This window comes from Lampetra planeri, chromosome 33, assembly GCF_965212315.1.
Source record: "Lampetra planeri chromosome 33, kcLamPlan1.2.h2, whole genome shotgun sequence".
Taxonomy (NCBI): domain Eukaryota; kingdom Metazoa; phylum Chordata; class Hyperoartia; order Petromyzontiformes; family Petromyzontidae; genus Lampetra; species Lampetra planeri.
The window spans coordinates 10,179,294-10,197,784 of NC_136139.1; the positions used below are offsets into that span (position 1 = coordinate 10,179,294).

General features: G+C 51.7%; 1 protein-coding gene across 1 annotated transcript in view; it reads right to left on the bottom strand.

Moving 5' to 3' along the window:
- Positions 1 to 18,491, bottom strand: part of LOC144729776 (homeobox protein Meis1) — a 94,482-nt gene that overhangs the window by 52,138 nt on the left and 23,853 nt on the right. Inside the window, exon 7 of the mRNA XM_078610265.1 lies at positions 10,917 to 11,031. Coding sequence (XP_078466391.1) covers positions 10,917 to 11,031 — 115 coding nt within the window. The remainder of the gene's footprint in view (positions 1 to 10,916; positions 11,032 to 18,491) is intronic.

Here is an 18,491-nt window from a genome sequence, read left to right on the forward strand (position 1 = left end):
AACGGAGCCGGAGTTATTCTGTGCGCCGTGCCCGTTACGCCGCGCGCGGAGTAAGTGAAGAGGTACGCTCGCGTTCAGCGGAAGTTTTGTTAACGCCGCCAAAACGCACGGAATACGCCAAGAGCCGACCGCTGCTAGACGACGGTAATCATCGCCGTTTAATTAATTTGCACGTAATTGCACGAGATCCCTGCCATTGCGATCGTCGGTTTAATTTTATTAAACAATTACGCGCGCCGTGCGTAACGCAGATTATTTACGCGGTTATCACACTCTGCCGCAGCGTACTGTGCGGACGCAGCACGGCCGTAATTAATATAGACCAACGATGAAAAAGAAACGTGGCGTCATGAATCTCAAAGAAATCATCGACAATTGTTTTCAATTCACTCAAGCGGGCACAGAGAAAACGACGGCGTTGTCGGTCGTTGTACCGTTGTGCGGCGTGCTCGGGCTGTACCGCACAACCTGAACAAGCTACACTTTTTTTGTTTGCCACCCCCACCCCCAAATATCCCCCCCTCCCACCCCCACCCCCGTCACAGTAGCCCCGCATACCGCATTTACAACCGGCGCAGCAGCAACTGCAAAGCCGCGTAAAATAAAAAATCTTTCTCAGGGCACCGGGATCAAACTTCCCCCGTGCCGGGCCAGAAGGGCCTAGGAGCGTGGCCTGCCCCGCCGCGGGCCGCTCGGGGGTTCGTGACCCTCTTTACCCCCTGGCCGTACCCCGGCCTCACAACACCGCAGGGTCCTTTCAAGGGTTTTTTTTTCCTCCTGCCGAGGATTAAACCCTCACTTTCTCCCCGTGTTTCATCCCGGCTCTTCGGGATCAAAACGGCGTTTATCGCATTCAGTCGGCGCTCAATGGGCCCAAATGTTGGGAGCAGCGGGGGTCTCCCCTTTGTCTGGGATTCCCACATTTAGCGGCGGTGGCGGCCGCAGGAGGAGCAGGCTGGGAGGACAGCTTTCCCATATGGTCCCCTCCGCCAGATTCCACCCTTGGCGTCACCGTGAACATCTATTACCCTCGCTCCACTCATGGGTGGTGTGAATCGAGCGCAAAGGCCCCCCCCCCCCCCCGTTGTCATCGTCACCACCAGCTGTGGTCACTCCACAGCTGGATGACGAAGACCTCTCCGAGCTGTCACCATCTCAGCACCTGCACGCGAGCCGCTTTGTTTGCTGCGTCTCCGCAGAAGGCGTCCCCCCCAGGATCCATTTCATTCCTTGTGTGCCACAGCGGATTCTTATTGCCATCTCGTAGGCCATCCAAGCCGCACTTTTACTTCTTTGTGAGCAGCCAGGATGATATAATTAACCTTCGTATGTTCACTAATCCACGGGTTCCTCTTTCTGTTCCTTCACTCACCTCTTCATTTGGATTAGACACATGCCTTGTTTTTTTTTGCGATTCTTCTTCTTTTAATCCACGTACTTTTTTTTTATTGGTTTCACATGTTTACGCACCGAAATATTCTTCTCCGTTTTTTTCTTTTCTTGCCTTTTTTCGCGGGCCGGAAGCCGCGCCCATTAAAAACGGTTCACCAAAAACGCGACGGCCGACGCGCCGTTCGGAAACAGCGGGCCCCCCCCCCCCGGTTCCTTCTCCAGCGCCCTGGACCGTAGCCATCGCTCCGCGGGACTCGTGAATCGCCACATTTATGGGGGGACGTGTTTACAAACGTCAAGGGGTGCGGGATGCGGCGATGAAATAAATGCATAACGAGGGCCCTAAATAAACCGCCTAAAGTTTAACGCAGTGCGGGGAACACTTGGTGGTGGAGACACATCAAAACACCGGGAAAATGTTGTTGATCAACAAATCAAGCGCCGGAACGGGGGAATGTGCCCGGGTCTCTCATTAGGGCCTAACCGCAGTGCTGAGTGTAGCCCGCGGGCACGGAGCAATGAGCTGAACTGATTGCTGCTGCGTGTGCCTTCTTGCAGGCCCCCCCCCCCTCGCTCGCTCCTAATGAGTCTACCAAAAAAGCCAATTCATCTCCCATTAACTCCTCGATGTTTTTAAATACTACCATCACAGCAATGGGGCGTGCAGGCTTAGGAACGGCACAGGAGGAGCAGCAGCAGCAGCAGCACCGATGCGAGATCGGCAACGGTTTACATCTGCGCCGCGTTTAAAGGGCACGCACGCAACACACGCACGCAACGCAAGCAACGCACGCAAGGACGCCGAACGTTGTCACAGGACCGCTGGCCATAGAACAGATTACAGTCGGCTTTGATGCTGCCTCCATTTATTTTCTTTCTTTTTATTATGCGACGTGGGGGGGGGGTGGAATCTGTTGTTTTGTTCCGGTCGAATCAGAAATATTTTAAGGAGGATTTCTGGCCAACACTGCTTGGCGGTAGAGCGGGCGGCTCACAGTCGGAAAGTCGAGAGTTCAAACCCTGGTTGGGCGGTTGATTTAACCCCATCATCCCTCCGTGGTCGATAAAATGAATGCCACTTTGCGGGCAAGCCAACAATGGTTGTAGTGGTTGTCCCATTGTAGTGGTTGTCCATCACAGGAATGTGGAATTTCCACCACTGGGTCAGGGGTTCAAAGAGGAGATTGATACACCACTTCACCACTCGTTGGAGCAGAAAATCACTGACTTTTTTTGTCCCGACACAAATAATTAATTTTGTTCCGATACAAAAAACAGCACACTGGCTCAAGCCGGGGAGTCTCTGCCATTGGAACCGACACACGGCTATTAAGCAGCTTGCCACACACAAAAAAAAATGAGTCAGCGAATCTACAAAAACTTGCAGCTGCACAGTGATGACAGGCCAGGCATGCGGAGGCAAAGGCCTTGCTATATTTATTTGTATCGGGCCGGGAGCAGCCTTGCGTGGGAGGGCACGCGGCCCCCAGGACAAGTAGCCGGGCTTCTCACATCTTTCCCCCCCGAGACCCCAAAACAAACCGTGGGATCAGACGGATTAACGCGGCACCAGCTTTCGCAGCCATGCCACGACCATTAGGCAAGCGCTGGGGCGCAAAACGCCACAGCGGCGGCGGCGGCGCTTGCGGTGTCGGCAGTGCGGCGCTGGGTCTCGATTCCCAGAAACGCTCCGCACGCCGACCTTTGTAACTGGCGTCGCATTCGCAGCCGAGGCCGCTCTGCACGATAATTCACAATCACGGAACTGGGTTTGTGGAACTGGGTTTCTGGGTTTCAGCTGCCGTGATTGCAACTGGGGCTCTCGGAGTTGATGGCTTCAGCACGGTCCAGCAATGACTCATTATGGAGACGCCCCACAGGTTCACGTCGCGAGAGCCGAGAACTCGCACAGACAGGGCTGCGATTAAATTGGGCTCTCGAGCACGGCGAGTTGATGGTGTCAGCCCGGTCACCAATGGCTGCAGAAAAAAAAAGTGGTTTTGCACTTAATTTGGCTAAATTCCAGCTCAGAGAAATAAAAAATAATCTGTTTGACTATCAAGCGGCGAGCGTTACTCTCCGTGGCAACGTGGGTTGGGAAAGCGCTTACCCCGACCGTGTGGATCAGGGTGTCACTTGAAGCCATCTCAGAATTACTTCTGCAATATCCACTTCCGCAGGGCATTTCTCCAACACGATGGTTGGCACTGATCTGCGTCAGTTACGAACGGATTCGCCGTTTCAGGACGCGCGCCGATAGCTAGATTGGGATAAAATCTTGGGGGGGTGGGTGGGGGCGAGGTGGGGTGGGGGGAGGGAAGTGAGAAAGAAAACTATATCGGAAGCCAGCGCCCCCCCCTTCCCCAACCTCCGCCCCCCATTCAAACTCAGAAATGACGTAACACACTATACATTAATCCTGGCAGGATGGGCAAGACAAGTTGTAAAAGGCTAATATGTTTCAACAATCAGGTCAGTCGGGAAAAGTTATTACTTTTATAAAATCATGACCATGTAATGGGAAAAAATTCAGTCCGTTCTTATATCTTGTTCTCTCGCTCCCGTGCCCTGCCCGGGGTCAACCCAACTTTGCAGCCAAAACAGCAAAATCAATGGGCAGATAATGGAGGTACTGAATTGCTGGCAGCTCATCTGCTTCCCCCCATGATTTATACCACTCTGTCTCTCCAACCGCCCCGCTGCAATTTCATTAATCGATTCTTCAGGAGGTTTACTAGAGAGCCTCATAAAAACGGCGGCGTAAAACACCACAGACCCCCAAAAAAAACGGCTGATTGCGGCGCGATTTGACGGCAGGCCGAACCGGGCCGAGCCAGGCCGGGCAGGGGAAAGGGCCCTAGCTAGATTGGCGAAGGGGCCGCCGGCATCTGCTAGTCCGAGTGGGGCTCCTCGCCACCGTTATCTCGGCGGGAAACGAGGGCAGGTGATAAAGTGCCAGCCTGGCTCCCGCCGCTCTTTGCCGCGCCGGTGGTGGCGGCTGCAGTCGACGGCGTGCTGCGCAAAACCGCGGTGATTATAGGTGGCTTGTTAATGCCGACGCGTGCTGTTTTGTTGTGGAGGAACCCGCTAATGGACGAACGAACTCGCTGGAGAAATTTGCTCAACCACCCCCCCCCCCCCCCATTTGAAGAACCCTTCCCCTCTCTCCACACAGAGCCTTTACCGTCTCTTTGTTTCGGCGGCAGGGCTTGCGCCCCCCCAGTGCCCTCCTTGCCAACTTCTCAATCTCCTCGCGAGCTCGAGTTGCCCTACCCCCACTGCTGCAGCGTCCCTCGCACAGACAGACAGACAGACGCGGCCGAGTGTTGCCGAGTGTTTTACCTCGTTCGCCTGCCGCTGTAAAAACGCGTCGCCGGTGAGGTCAAGAAGGGCCTGTCGGAGGAATGTTTTTTCTAGGCGACCCCGAGATTTGTTTGTTGTTTTTTTTGTCTTCTCCCCCCCCGCCCCGCCGGGTTCAGGCAGAGTTCATCGAAGGATCGGGTAGAACACACACACACACAAAAAGGATCCCCCCAGCTTCAGCCATGCCTCCCACGGACAACGAAACCTGCTAATAGCCTCCGTTATCTTGTCCGTCCAGCTTTGGGTCCGGAACATCCACTGGGCCTTTTCTCTCGACAGGCCGCTGATGCCATTGTGCCCCGTGCGGCCCCCTGCGACCAGCCTCACTCCCCACCTCCAATCGCTAACATTTCTACAGCTGCCGAGCTCCCCCCCCCCCAAGCCCCCACCAACACCGCCCCCACGCAACCGACCGCCGGGCCAAGCCACCACCGCCCCCACCGCCCCCACCACCACTGCCCGGCCCAGCTACCATTTTGAAATTGCGATTTTCCCCGCAATTTGTTTCCCCCTCTGCCTAATTTGTCCGAAACTCGACGAAATTGCACCGGTGATGGTCACTTGCGGGTCGGGCTTCGGTGGGTCAATAGAATTTTCCCCGAGTCTCATTTCGAGCCATCTCACACACCCCCCCTCCTCCCTCCATATATTGGTTATTTCTCGGGCACCATTAGAAACGTATCGTGCGTGGCGGGGATCGTGGTGGCAATGCTGATGATTCACAAAGGCGATGTTCACCCGACGTTGCCCCGAGCAAACGACAGGGGTCTGCGTGTGGCATGGCGAACGGAGACTTTTTTTTTCCCACGGCGATCGAAATTTGAGGATGGCAAAACGCCACAGGGCGATGATTTGACTTTGGATATTGAAAATTGACAATCGGATTCATGGACATGCGTTCAGGTTATGTTTTAATGGTTTGCATTTTGCAATTACTTTTTCAACCAATATTATGATTCGAAAAAAGGATGTTTTTTTTTTTTTTGGGGGGGGTGGTTAGATCGTGTAGGTATAATATATTCTTTTTCGATTTATTTCTTCGCCTGAGGACGGCTGCTTGCGTTGTGGCCGAAACGTCGTGAGAATTGTTTTATTATGTTTTATTTTTATTATTTTATTACTTCCCTTCTACGTGACTTTACCGAAAGAACCAAGAAGATATAATATATTCGTACATAATTTATTTTTAACTATAACCCTCCACCACCCAACCGAGCCAAACCAAATCAAGTTGTCTCATCGTGGGAAAACGTGCCAATTGTTGTTTTAGTTTTTCAGCAAACTGCCAGAATGTTGAAAATCCCAAGCAACACTGTCAAAATGTCGCGACAACTTCATTTCATTGGCTCTGTCGGGTATGTATGTACGTTGAACTTCTTTCGCACCGTACGTAGCCAATCGTGCTAACCGGAGGTGCTGGGGATGGACAACCAGCATATGGTTAAATACAAAAACTGAAATAATATTCACACAATCTACTCCAAAATAATTATGCATCATACACTATATTTGTTTAAAGAAATACTGGATTTCTAAGAATGTCAAATTATTTGTTTTGATCACGAATATTATGCTAATCTGATAATGATAAATGATGCTGTAGCAATGTATGCCTGTATACTAGGATACATAAATAGGCATATGGGTGTTCGTCCAAGTACAAAAAAACTAATATTTACTCCATCAGCACATGACCTTGCCAGACTTAGTGTTTATCCAGCAGCAATTGTTTAAAAAAGTAAACTCTCTATTTGGTTTAGACCTTTTGGGCCTCATCAATAGCTATAATGTTCGCCAATAATATAATCAGTACAAATATGCGTCAAGTCCCCATCTCAAAATGTAACTTTGCGATTAGTAGCTACTGCTACACTTGAGGGACAGAAAAATGAACAGATAATTTGGAGGACTTATGCAAGTTAGAGTCATCATGCAGTTGCTGTTAATAAAGTAAGTGGGGCTTGCACAGAATGTATCATGGCCAGAAGGGATGATGGCTGGTGGTTGGGTGCGTGCTTTACGAGATTTTATTTTCCTCGCCTGGTATGCAGGAGGTCGTCGGTTCAATCCCGACCTTGACGCCTGTATATTTGGAGTTTGTATGTTCTCCCCATGGTCGCGTGGATTTTTCTCCGGGTCATCAGGTTTTTCCCTCTACGTTTAGAAACATACGTTTAAATGATTTGGCTGCTATAAATGTATCCATGATAAGCCACTTCGTTCCGCTATCATTTGTGGGCAAGTCGCTTCTGAAAAAGAACTATGTAGCTCAGTGGACCTTACCTGATAAAATAAAAAATATATTTTTCAGTTTAGGTTGAGACCAACACAGAGTGGCAGCCAAGGGAGGGAAACATTCCGGCAAAAATGTTCACTAGAAATCGAACAAAGAACTCAGCTCAGTGTGCAGGTGCTCGAATGGGTCACTACATCGCAAGGCCGTAAGAGATGGCGGTGGGCATGGTGAGGCCTTCACCCAGCGGTGGACTGATCATGGCCAATGGCGATGTTTTTATTAGAAGTTTATGTAAGTGGCTGCTCAAAGGGAGTTTCTGCGGCGTAACCTCGGCGACAAGTCCCCGAGGTTACGGCGCTTTGACGAGCCACACTTTCCGGGCCCTCGCCGCTAAAAATCAACGCCGCCAAAAAAACAACTCGGGGACAATGACGACGGCGGCGCTCGACGGAGCCAAGAACCCGCGGGACACGCTCGGTATTTCGGAGGAATGGTCGCGGTAAATCCCGAGCCAGGAGAAACGCACGCCTGAAGACGCGATTGGCGCGTAAGCCTCACCCCCCCAACGTCCCGCCTCCGCAAGCCCCCGGGCCGATCGGCTCGCAGCTCGGCCGCTCCACCTGCTAAGCCGCGGCGGTATGGAGGCCGCGGCTAATCCGAACACGGTGATCGACAAAAACAATGGGATCAGATCCCTGAAGGCAGGTGAGAGCCTGCGTGATCCAGCCTGCGCCTAACCTTGATCTTCCAGCCCGCGTATGAACCCATGGACAACGGGATTAACTGTGGCCGTTTAGGGGGGGGGGGGGGGGACGGCGAGGCGGCGGTGTCTACGGTGGATGTGGAGGCCGAAGACTGGGTGGAGGTGGGGGGGGGGAACCAGGCGAGGGATGCGCCGACGAGACTGCGAGACAGCCGGGGGGGGGTTGGGGGGATGGTTGGCGGGTGAGGGGGAGCGCGGGCGGGTGGGGATTGTGTTAGAGAGCAGAGCGCGGGGCTGGAATTTTGAGGTTTTTCTCGCCAGTTATTGGTGATCTCAGTGTCTTTACCACCGCACGCTGCCGGGATTATCCCCTCGGGGTTGTTGTTTTTTTTTATCTTGCTTCGCATGAGCCAAGCGTGTTTAGAGACAGCGCGGCGGAGCTGCCGAGGCATCGCGTGTCGGAATATGTCGGTGCGCGACAGCGTCGGAGCCGTTCAGGCGTTGGCAGCTGGAGCAATTCCCGTGGCACAGAAGCCGGTGGTCACTTTCCTGGGCGAGTTTAACAAAAGCCTGCGGCACGACGAGCGTGCCCAGGAGGCCAACCCCTTCGCGCCCGTGTCTCGCTCGGCATCCAGCAACACGGACACCGTCGTCCGTAGGGTCATCTCCGACGACTTGTGCACAGCGGTGAAATATGTATTCATAAAAACCAAGAGAGAATCGTGCATTGCTGGCAAGCAAAAGAAAAACGCCAGCAACGTACCAAAACCGGAGACTCTCACGGGTTAAAAAAATTAACCCGTAAAAACAAAGTTTTTCACTATAAATCCTTTATATGCGTGGCGGCTAGAGTCCTCTCGTCCTCTGGCTTGAGATGGCTGCCACCTATGGGTCAGATGATTGCCTGCCACCATTAAGCAATTGGTAATTAAATATTTAAAAAAAATTCCTAAAAAGTGTAAAATTTCGGAAAAAAATTTTCACGAAAATAAATTGTCACGCACAACGAGTCTGTGTGCAAAATGTCAGCTCGATTGGATCACGGGAAGTGGGTTAAAAAACGACCGAAAGATTTGCACGGTCGTAAGCGCGCAAGCAAGCAAGCAAGTGAACTTAATATAAAGGATTTAAAAACAAGACTCTTACGGATTAAAAGCATATTGTCCACATAGCCCTGGTGCTGACAGCGTAAATGGCTTGCAAGAGTTGGGGGCTTCCATTATGTCATCAATTAAGTTTGTATCTGCAGCTTCCAGTAGCCAAGAGCAGGGGTCTTGGCATCCATTGCGATGCCTGGACTTGCAAACCTCTGTCGTACAATCATTGGAAGGAGAATATTTCAAAATAACAGCAGAGGGAGGAACTACATGTACATGGATTGTCTTGAGTAGTCTATTATTATTATTCTTACACAACTGAGAAAAAAAACCTCCAGGACTAATAAATGTCCCGGGAAGATGTATGGATTTCCCCAACACAGCAGGTGCCTGCACAAGAAGCGGATGATCCTGATTAAAACCAGGATCGGTGGCAGCCCCAGCAATGCCGTGAGACAGCCATCGGGCCTACAAGGGCTTGGCAAACCCTTCTCTCCCTAAACCCAGAAAGGAGACTCTCACATTTCAGGTGGCTCTATCCCTCGACGGTTCCAATTCCGAGTTGGCCAGCGCAGCGCACGGACTCGGTGTAAACCCAGACTAAGGCACCCCGCCGGCGCTGCGCGTCTCTCTCGCCGTCGACCTCAATCTCAATCCTTCGCTCCCTCTCACAGAGGTGACTTAAAGCGGGCAAGGCCGACGCAAAGCCACGCTGGGCCTGCCGAGTCGTGAGCAAAATCGCCATGGTGTTGCCGGCGGGAGGCTTCTAAATGGCAGAGTGACATCTGGGAATGCGAGCCTCCGAAGCCCGAGGCCTACCATACTCGTGGTAAGGTCACCGGCAGGTATGAGACCCGACCGGTTTCAAATGTCCAGGTGGAGCTTTCCGTACGATCGGCCTTCAGGTGTGTTGTGTCTACCCTATGAAATTCCATCTCGGGCAGCTTAGCACCACCGTTATTAGTTTTAGGGCGAAAACTATTCAAAACGCTTTAAGTGAGGATTTTCCAGCGGCACATTGTTTTTTGGGGCAAGATACCCTTGAGCAAAAAAAAGGTCGGCTGCTGGTCTTAAGGGGGAACAATGCAGGAGCCCTGCAAGGGCAAAACGCAGTTTGCAGGTAACCCTAGCAGCTGCGCAGGCATTGGCAGAGAGTTATTTTAATTAAAACTAAATGCATGTTCCTTTTCTGTCAGGCCAACTCCCCTGAATGAGACGCACAAACGGGATTTAAGCTTTTGTTTCACTGTAGCGCAAGAATTCGGTTCAAGTCGATGCGGTGGTTCTTGTTATAAATTTAAAGAAAAGAAGAAGAGAAAATCCAAACAAAAAAGTTAATTTATTTAAGTCTTTTTTTTTGCCGTTGAGCGGCACTGAAGGAGCTTTTTGAGAAGCGGGGGGGCGGCGGGGAGTGTTGGGAGTGGCGCTCGATCGGAACGGTGGCGCAGCAAGTCAGCTGCCTGACAAGTGTGCAACCGGTCACCACTTCCAATAACCACACGGACAAAACCCATCGCGTTTCACTCATGATCATGATGATGACGATGAAAAAATTCCAGCTCTGACAGTTGCAGCATCTCCGTGTGATTGTCACGCAATGTAAGGTACAAAACAAATCTGACCCTAGTGGTGAAGGCGGGGAGCATAGAAGTGCAGTACAACAATGGAGTTTGCTACAGTGCCCCTCTGACACCCACTACGATGTCCCCGCAAGCCCTATGACAACCTGTTTGTGCGTGGTGGTTGGCAGGGCTTACTTTCTGACTGAATATTGTACGGATCGCTGGTAAACTTGAGTATGTGGCACAGAACTACTGGTAGTAGTATCCATAACACCAGTTGGAGGTTTACTGGATGTGGTGTGCCGGGTGTGGAAATATTTTCTGGGTCGCAGGATGAAATGGTCACCCATCCAAGCACTATCCAGGATCAAACCTGCTCAGCTTCCGAGATCATGTGCATTCAAGTTGTCGTACAACAAAGGCCATAAGCTGTGTGCGTGCATGCGCGTGCATGTGCGTGCATGTGCGTGCATGTGCGTGCAATGTGCGTGCATGTGCATGCGCGTGCATGTGCGTGCATGTGCGTGCGTGCATGTGCGTACGTTTTGCACGGCACAACGGACCTTGCTCGCTGCTGTTGTCGCCGCTCTGCGAGGCGAGGCCGCCACTCGAGGGCCCCGGAGTTCCGCCGGAGTGCGTGGAGAGGACGTCATCGTGGTCCCGGTTCCACGATTGCATCTGCGGGAGCGTGGGGATGGCAGAGGAGCGAGCGGAGGGGGGCGTTAGGGCGCGTACGCGTCCTCCGAGCTCCATTGCTGCAGGTCGGTCGACTGCTCGGATTTTCTTTGTCCACGAGCTTATATTATTTTCTTACATCCACTGTTATGTCATTTGTATATCTAGGGACTTGCATAGAGACCCATACACATACATAGACTTATAGAGAGATCCATAGACTTAAGGAGCTTCTCCTTAGCCGCAAGTTCCAATATTGAATGGAGTCAGCTGGTCAGATTTGTATCTCTCCGTGAGCGTCGATTCTGTCCCTCTTCTCTAGTCCGCATATTTCATTCCGAAACTTCCTCATATCTCACCCTGGGTCTCTCCTCCTTTTGCCCCCCCCCACCCGTCCTCCGTGACATACTTCACCGTGCTGGTCACTGCGTATCAGTGAAGCGGATGGTCGGTGAAGTGAGCGACTGGGACTAGTTCAGATATCACTCGCCGCTGACGTTAGCTTGAATCGGGAATCAAAACTGAGGTCGTCACCCGGGGAACATTGGGCAGCACGTGAACAATAGCACCACCACTCCCGCCATACACAATGAACTCGATTTTAAATCATAAAAGATTGTTCTTTTTTGTGTTAAACTCTTGGGAAAATATGGAGAACTATTTAAGTGGGTTTGTGATTTTTTTGTTGTTGTAATAGGCCTTATTTTTAACATAATTTCCACTCGTTGGATAGAACCCCCCTTTAGTTTTGTATCCTTTCAAATCTCTTTCCTTGCAGCCTTTCAGACTGATCTCATTAAAATTAATTCCTCAAATATGCCAATGTAAAACATTCAATCAAATTATCTCGCAATTAGGAGCAGACAACACTGGCGTAATTGGCGCGTCTCGTTTAACCTTTGGCACGCGGGCGAGAAACCATTTAGGAGCTGAAGGATTCCAGTGCAAATTTGATGTTACTCGCTAAACAATTTGAGCAATTTAACAACGAAAAAAATAAACAAGGAGCGAGTAACCAGATGAATACATTGATGTCACATTACTTAGACGACCCCGCCCCCCGTCCTCCCCCACCCCCCCCAACAACACTTCTCCCGTCATAGCCCACCACGGAGCGAGCGCGTTTCGTAATTAGAAGTGGGAAGAAGAGATGATACACGGTATTGTGCCGGTGTTAATGGTATACAAACAATCTCTCCCCGGATCACACCCCTCTCCAATACCCAGATGTGAATGCCCTCGCCCCAACACCTCCGTTTCCACCAACTGAGTGCACACGAGTGGCACGGGGAAAGTGTTTTTGTAACAACACAACAAGGACAAAGATCCCCCGTGTAGCCTTCACAGACTGTTGGGGCAGGTGCTGTTAGCGAGCACCTATGAAGGCCGGCACGGCACACGACGGAGTGGGTGGCCAGCACCACATAAGGCCGCCTTTGTCTCCCCAGTGGCGATGTTTACACATCGCACCAGGTACTCATTTGAGGCTGAGTCGACCTAGGGGAGGCCCAGGACCGGTTCAGATAATCGTCACTCGTGTTGACCGGGAGCAGGAATCGAACTCGGGTCGCTGGGTTCGGAGCGCAAGCGTGCTAACCGCTGCACAAGGTTTCACGCACACCACACACAAAACAAAGACATAGACATACACACACATAGAGACACTACACGACAAAGATCCCCCGTAAAGCCTTAACAGACTGTTGGGGCAAGTGCTGTTCGCGAGCACCTATGAAGGCCGGCACGGCACACGAGGGAGTGGGTGGCCAGCACCACCCCCGGCCGCCTTTGTCTCCCTAGAGTGGCGATGCTTACATACAGCACCAGACGCACACACACACACAGACACACACACACAGACACACAGACACACACACCAACACAAACACAGACACACACACACAGACACACCGACACACACACAGACACACACACCGACACACACACACACACACGGCGCACACACACACACACGGCGCACACGCAACAGACACCGTGATCGCCGCCGACGTTCTCCATCAGCTCGCGATCATCATTCGCGCTTTCGCAACTTGCCAAAACACAACGGGAAGCACTCGGATGTGCTCGCGCAAGGATTTGCTTTGGCAGTGGTGCAGAAGCGCAGTGCACAACAACAACAAATCAATACATTCGTCAATAACACTGTGATCTTAAACATATATAGGAATAATAGGCGACGTTTTGGGTCATGGCCCTTCTTTATGACATTATTACATGAAAGTAGAATTTACAGCCCTTTGTCAGTCCATTTCTGTGCAAAGGCTTCTCCGTGCCGTGCCACTAATGGCGGTTGTTTGACCATACTTCACCGCACTGGTGAGTGCGGACTGACAAAGGGGTCAAAGGCGGCCTGATTTTAGGCGTACCCCGGGGGGGGGGGGGGGGGAATCGAACTCGGTCTCTCCGAGTTCACAGCGCAGAGCGCTAAACCATCGCACCGCCACTCCACAAATAGAGGACAATACCCGACATGGAAAATACAACGGCGACGATCGGCGACAGTTCGGCTAAGGCGCGCCGCACCGCGGAGCGGGACACGTGTGCCGGCGGCGCGCTGTTGCGGAGTTTTTAAAATTTACACGCTCGGTCCTCGCCGCTCGTTTGACATTTGCTCCCCTTAGTGACCGCATCACTCACAGCGGCGAGGCCTGCCCCGACACCGCGCAGCCATCCGTCTCTCTCTCGCTCGCTCGCTCACTCTACGCGGCAGCAGCAGCAGCAGCATCTTCAGGCCCACTTCGAGAATCAAAGCGTTTCCTGCCAACGGCCGCCGCTGACAATTAAATTATTAAAACCGTTAAGCCGGAGTGGTTTTCTGCTCAATTGAGCGCGGGTGCGGCGCCCATCTCCCGCTTGCGGCCCCTCAAGCAGTGGTGGACATTCGACATTCCTATGGCAGGGGTGAAGTCTTTTTGCGTAGATCACAACCCCTGTTGACACCGCTACAAAAGTGGTGGTTACCGAATTCTCCGGATCATAAGACGCACCCCGAAAAAAACCTGTGCTCGGTTTCAATCGAGTTAAACAACATCCGGTCACAGACACACACACACATCTGCCGGATCATAAAACGAATCTCACAATTTCTGATTTAAAATATATATAGGGGGCAAAGGGTGCGTTGTTCTCCACAGAATAGTCTTCACTTGACCAATCTCGGAGGGATGAATGACGGAGGTGACCCCCGCGACAGGGATTCGATCTCGTAACCTTAACCTTCCTACAACGAGTCTGTCGCACTCAAATGCTGCGCTCAAAGCAACCGAATCATTAAGCCACGCGCTCTGCGTTTAATTCACACTGCGGGGCGACTGCAAACACGGAGTCATGATTGACCTCGGAGTCCAAAACAAATTTCGCCTGCCGATACCTGTCGCCAAGACGGGTTTAACCAGATCGGTGGAGCATAACCTCAACCTGCCCCCTTAAACCGGTGACTGAGAACCTTTGACAGCGCGACCCCAGGCAAGCGGGGACATCGGGGTGGGTGCCCAGAGGGGGTCACGACCCCGGGCTTACGAGCAGCTGCCTTAAACGCGAGCCTCGAGTGGCGACGGGAGCCGTGTACGATATAAATATATATTTTTTTGTAAACGCCCAAAAATTCACGCTTGCCGATCAAACGCTGCGATGCGCCGCGGCCGAACAAGCGAGAGCCGTCGCCGCTTGGAGCCGGCGCGATCACTCGGTGAAGTCGATTCTTGTTGTTGTTGTCATCGACTGCTCGGGTGCGAGATGTTAACCGCCTCGCCTGGTATGCGGGAGGTCGTGGGTTCGATCCAGACTCTTACACCTGTATATTTGGCCTTTGAATGTTCTCTCCGGGTCTTCCGGATTTTACCGGCACTTTTAGAATCAACATCAGGCGTTTAGAATATTTGGCTGCTATAAATTTCCACGTGACAAGCCACTTCGTTGAGCCATCATTTGTGACCAGGTTGATTCTGAAAATGAGCTACGTAGCTCAGTGGGCCTTACTTCCTGCCTCCCAAAGGGCGGGGAAGCGTAGATGTGATGCTGTGGAAGCAGAGTCCAACAATGGGATTTGCTCCACGGTATTCTGCTGACCGCAATGCAGCATCCGCAGCAGCCTATAACGACTTGTTTTGTGCACGGTGGCTAACCATCCATGCACTGTCCAGGCTCGAAACCTCTCCTGCTTAGCTTCTTAGATCCGACGCGAGTGATCGGGGTGTATTTGGGCGACCATGCCAGTTACCCCCCTGAATTGTGACAATTCATTCATTCGCGTGGACAGGGGGAATCATTTAATTTCAACCAGTTATGGAAAGGAATAAAAAAAAAATCCAAAAGATTAATAAAAAAAATACCCACTACGTTTTCATCTGTAAACCGCACACAATCTGCGTGAACGTTAATAAACATGCATTTTAACTGTACTCGAATTCCTTATGCATTGCCGTGCAGCATTGTGGGCGAAGGCATATACCTAACTGCATAATCTGAACTCCAACTCCGTTCTGTCTCCACATACAAATATGTTTTAAGGCCATCAGCCTGTTGGCTTTCTCTCGTGGTCTTATCAAGCAGCGGGCATTTGTTCAAACCAGCACAACTCTGGATTGAGTGTCAACCTTCTGGGTCTCATCAGCAGAGACGGAGCTTATTAAACAAAATGCTGCTGGGGTTACCAGATGTTATTGGCAAGAGTACTCCATATAAACTACGGGGAGACCCACCCATTCGACGGGGAATCTCTATAAACACATCTTTTCTTACTCGGGTTACTGCCAGAAAACGTAACGCTTGCCTCCCTCAGTCTCTGCATGGGGGCCCTGCTGCAAAAACGCCCAGCCACTTAATTACCACCAGCGACGAACTCCAGCGCAAAACGGACATGTGGTGGGGCAGCACTTGAATCGCGAGTCCTGCCACTGTGTGTTTTCTTTTTTATAGGAATATATTTTTACGTCTCGTGGCCGGCTTATTGGCGTTGCAGCAAGCAAAGCTAAGAGAGCAATAACTCCCCCCCCTCCTCCCTATCTCTTTTTGTTGTTGGTCTGCTCCTCCTTAATTGAACGAGCCCTAATGACGGCTGTGCCATGCCGGCTTAATAATAGTCGGGGCCTCCGTGCAAGAACGGACTTGCCCGCACCACCGTTCGGCCCAGGTACATTTCCCATGACAATGAATGAGCTGGGGGGCACGAGCCAGAGAAAATTGCAGTCTCAATCCACAGATGACAAGGGAAGGGGCGGTGGACGTGGGGCAGGGGGGGGGGTGGTGGGGAACGTGGGGGTGGCGGGGAGGGGGGTAGCTTGCGTTGGGAGGCAGCCAGAACACAGAGAGCCCGAGCAAGCAAAAGAGGCGTAGAGAGAGAGACGGAGCGATAGAGAGGGAGAGAAGGCGTAATAATGCAGGGGACACAGCGTGGACCGCACTGCCAGCCGACTGGGGACGCGTTCCCAGAGGAGCCACGGGGCCTATTTGCCGGTCCAGAGATGCATAAGCTGATAATGTACGATGTAATTAATCTGAAAGCCAGAAACAATATGGCTAGGGCTTGCTGGGGCTGTCACCAGAGAGCCATGATCTACAGACTTCATTTACCTGCCAGTCCCGGGTCCACAACTCATTAATGCACCCACGGTGCCAGTTGTTACTCAACGGAGATGCGGCGCAGCAGATTAAACGCCATCATAAACCGCGGACGTTCCCAGCCCCACCGACGCAATGAGTGAATAGCCGAGACTTTCCCAATTGTTGACAAACTCGGGAAGAAATAAAGGGGCCGCATTTGCGACGCGCAAAAAAAACAAGAATTGCCTTCCCCCAAACGAACGCATAATAATGCAGTTTGGCAGCGGCTAAATGCGAACTAGGGTCGAGCAACTGTTCAAGCAGCCACCCCCCGCCTCCACCTTCTCCCCCTGCCAAGTAATGGCAATAGCAGCGAGGCGACATTGTTTATGTAAGGCACGGAGAGATGCTTGGGATTGCATTGAGTCACAGGCAGAAAGGGAAACGCACAGATTGTAGAATGTACACAAGATCAAGATGTCACGACCGACCTTTGAGGAAAGTCGTCCTTGGAAGGGATGATGGCCCGCAGTGGCCGAGACGCGACGCGAGATGACGACAAAGTGGCAGCCCAAAAGAGGGAACACTCGAAACTATTTTTTATTTTATTTTACCAGTTAAGGCCCACTGAGCTAGTGTATGAAGCTATTTTTCAGAAGCGACCTGGCTATCACAAATGATAGCTCAAAAAAGTGGCGGCTTCGAAATGTGGAGGAGAAAACCGGAGGACACGGAGAAAAATCCACACGACCACGGGTTGAGAGACTCCAAATATACAGCAGCAGGCGCCAGGGTCAGGCTCGAACCCACGACCTCCTGCACACCAGGCGAGGTAGTTAACATCTCGCCACCACGACCATCGCAGTGATGGAGCGATGACATCAGCTCGTGTGCCAGGCGACGGATGGATCGTTGCTTCGCAGGGCGAGATGGCTTGGGGGAGAGGAGGCCTTCACGCAGCAGTGGACAGATCATTACTGTTCACGGGCGTGACGACGATTGCTGGCGTATTCAGAACACGGTGTGAGCGGAAGAGCTCCTCTGTGCCCAGTGACCTAAAGAAGATTTTAGTTTCCTTTTGCTTGCTTTATTTATTTACTTGCATATTCGCACGGACGGAGGATGCCAGCCATAGTGCGCACCCCCCCGTCCCCCCCGCTCTCCCATCCCTTGCAGAATAATCAAGCCATCCCGGGAATGGTTTGATCCTCCTTAATTTAGCGTGAAGAGATTTTGCCTCGTGAGCTTCCACCGGGCCCATCCTCTCCTGCCAGGCCTCGGTGCCCCACATTTCTCCCCCCCCCCAGCTCAGAGTGGCGAAAACAGCGTTCCATTCCAGAAATGAAACGGACTCGAATGAGTTTGAAGGAGGTTTCTGATGGAACTGGAGGGAAAATGGGTTCTGGGGGGGGGGGGGGGGGAGAAAACCCCCACTCCCAACCTCAACGCCGCCACCACGTACCAACAACGTACTTATCATTTTAAGCACTATACATATTACATGGGGTATTTACGCTCTTGGCATTTGTGCTATGAATTATGAATATGTGAACGCACGTTTGCATGCACTGTATGTATGTGTTATGTATAACGCACGCACTGCATTATGCATGCAGTGCGTGCGCGAGTAGATGTGCGGCGTCAGCGTGCATGTTGTGGCATAAGGTGTGCATTAAATAAATACAGTATAGATATACTGTGCCGTTAACGCACGGAGTCCTGTCATATTTGGGGGGGGTGGGGTGCGGCTTTTACGAGCGTAACATTTATTATGTATGATTTGTATCCCACACTATTTTCCATTTCGTCGTTATTTATAGGCGGTCCCGGAGAAGTTAGATCATTGGCTAGAAAACACAGGAGCCGACGGCGTCATGCCATCATCGTCTCCCCAAGTCCAC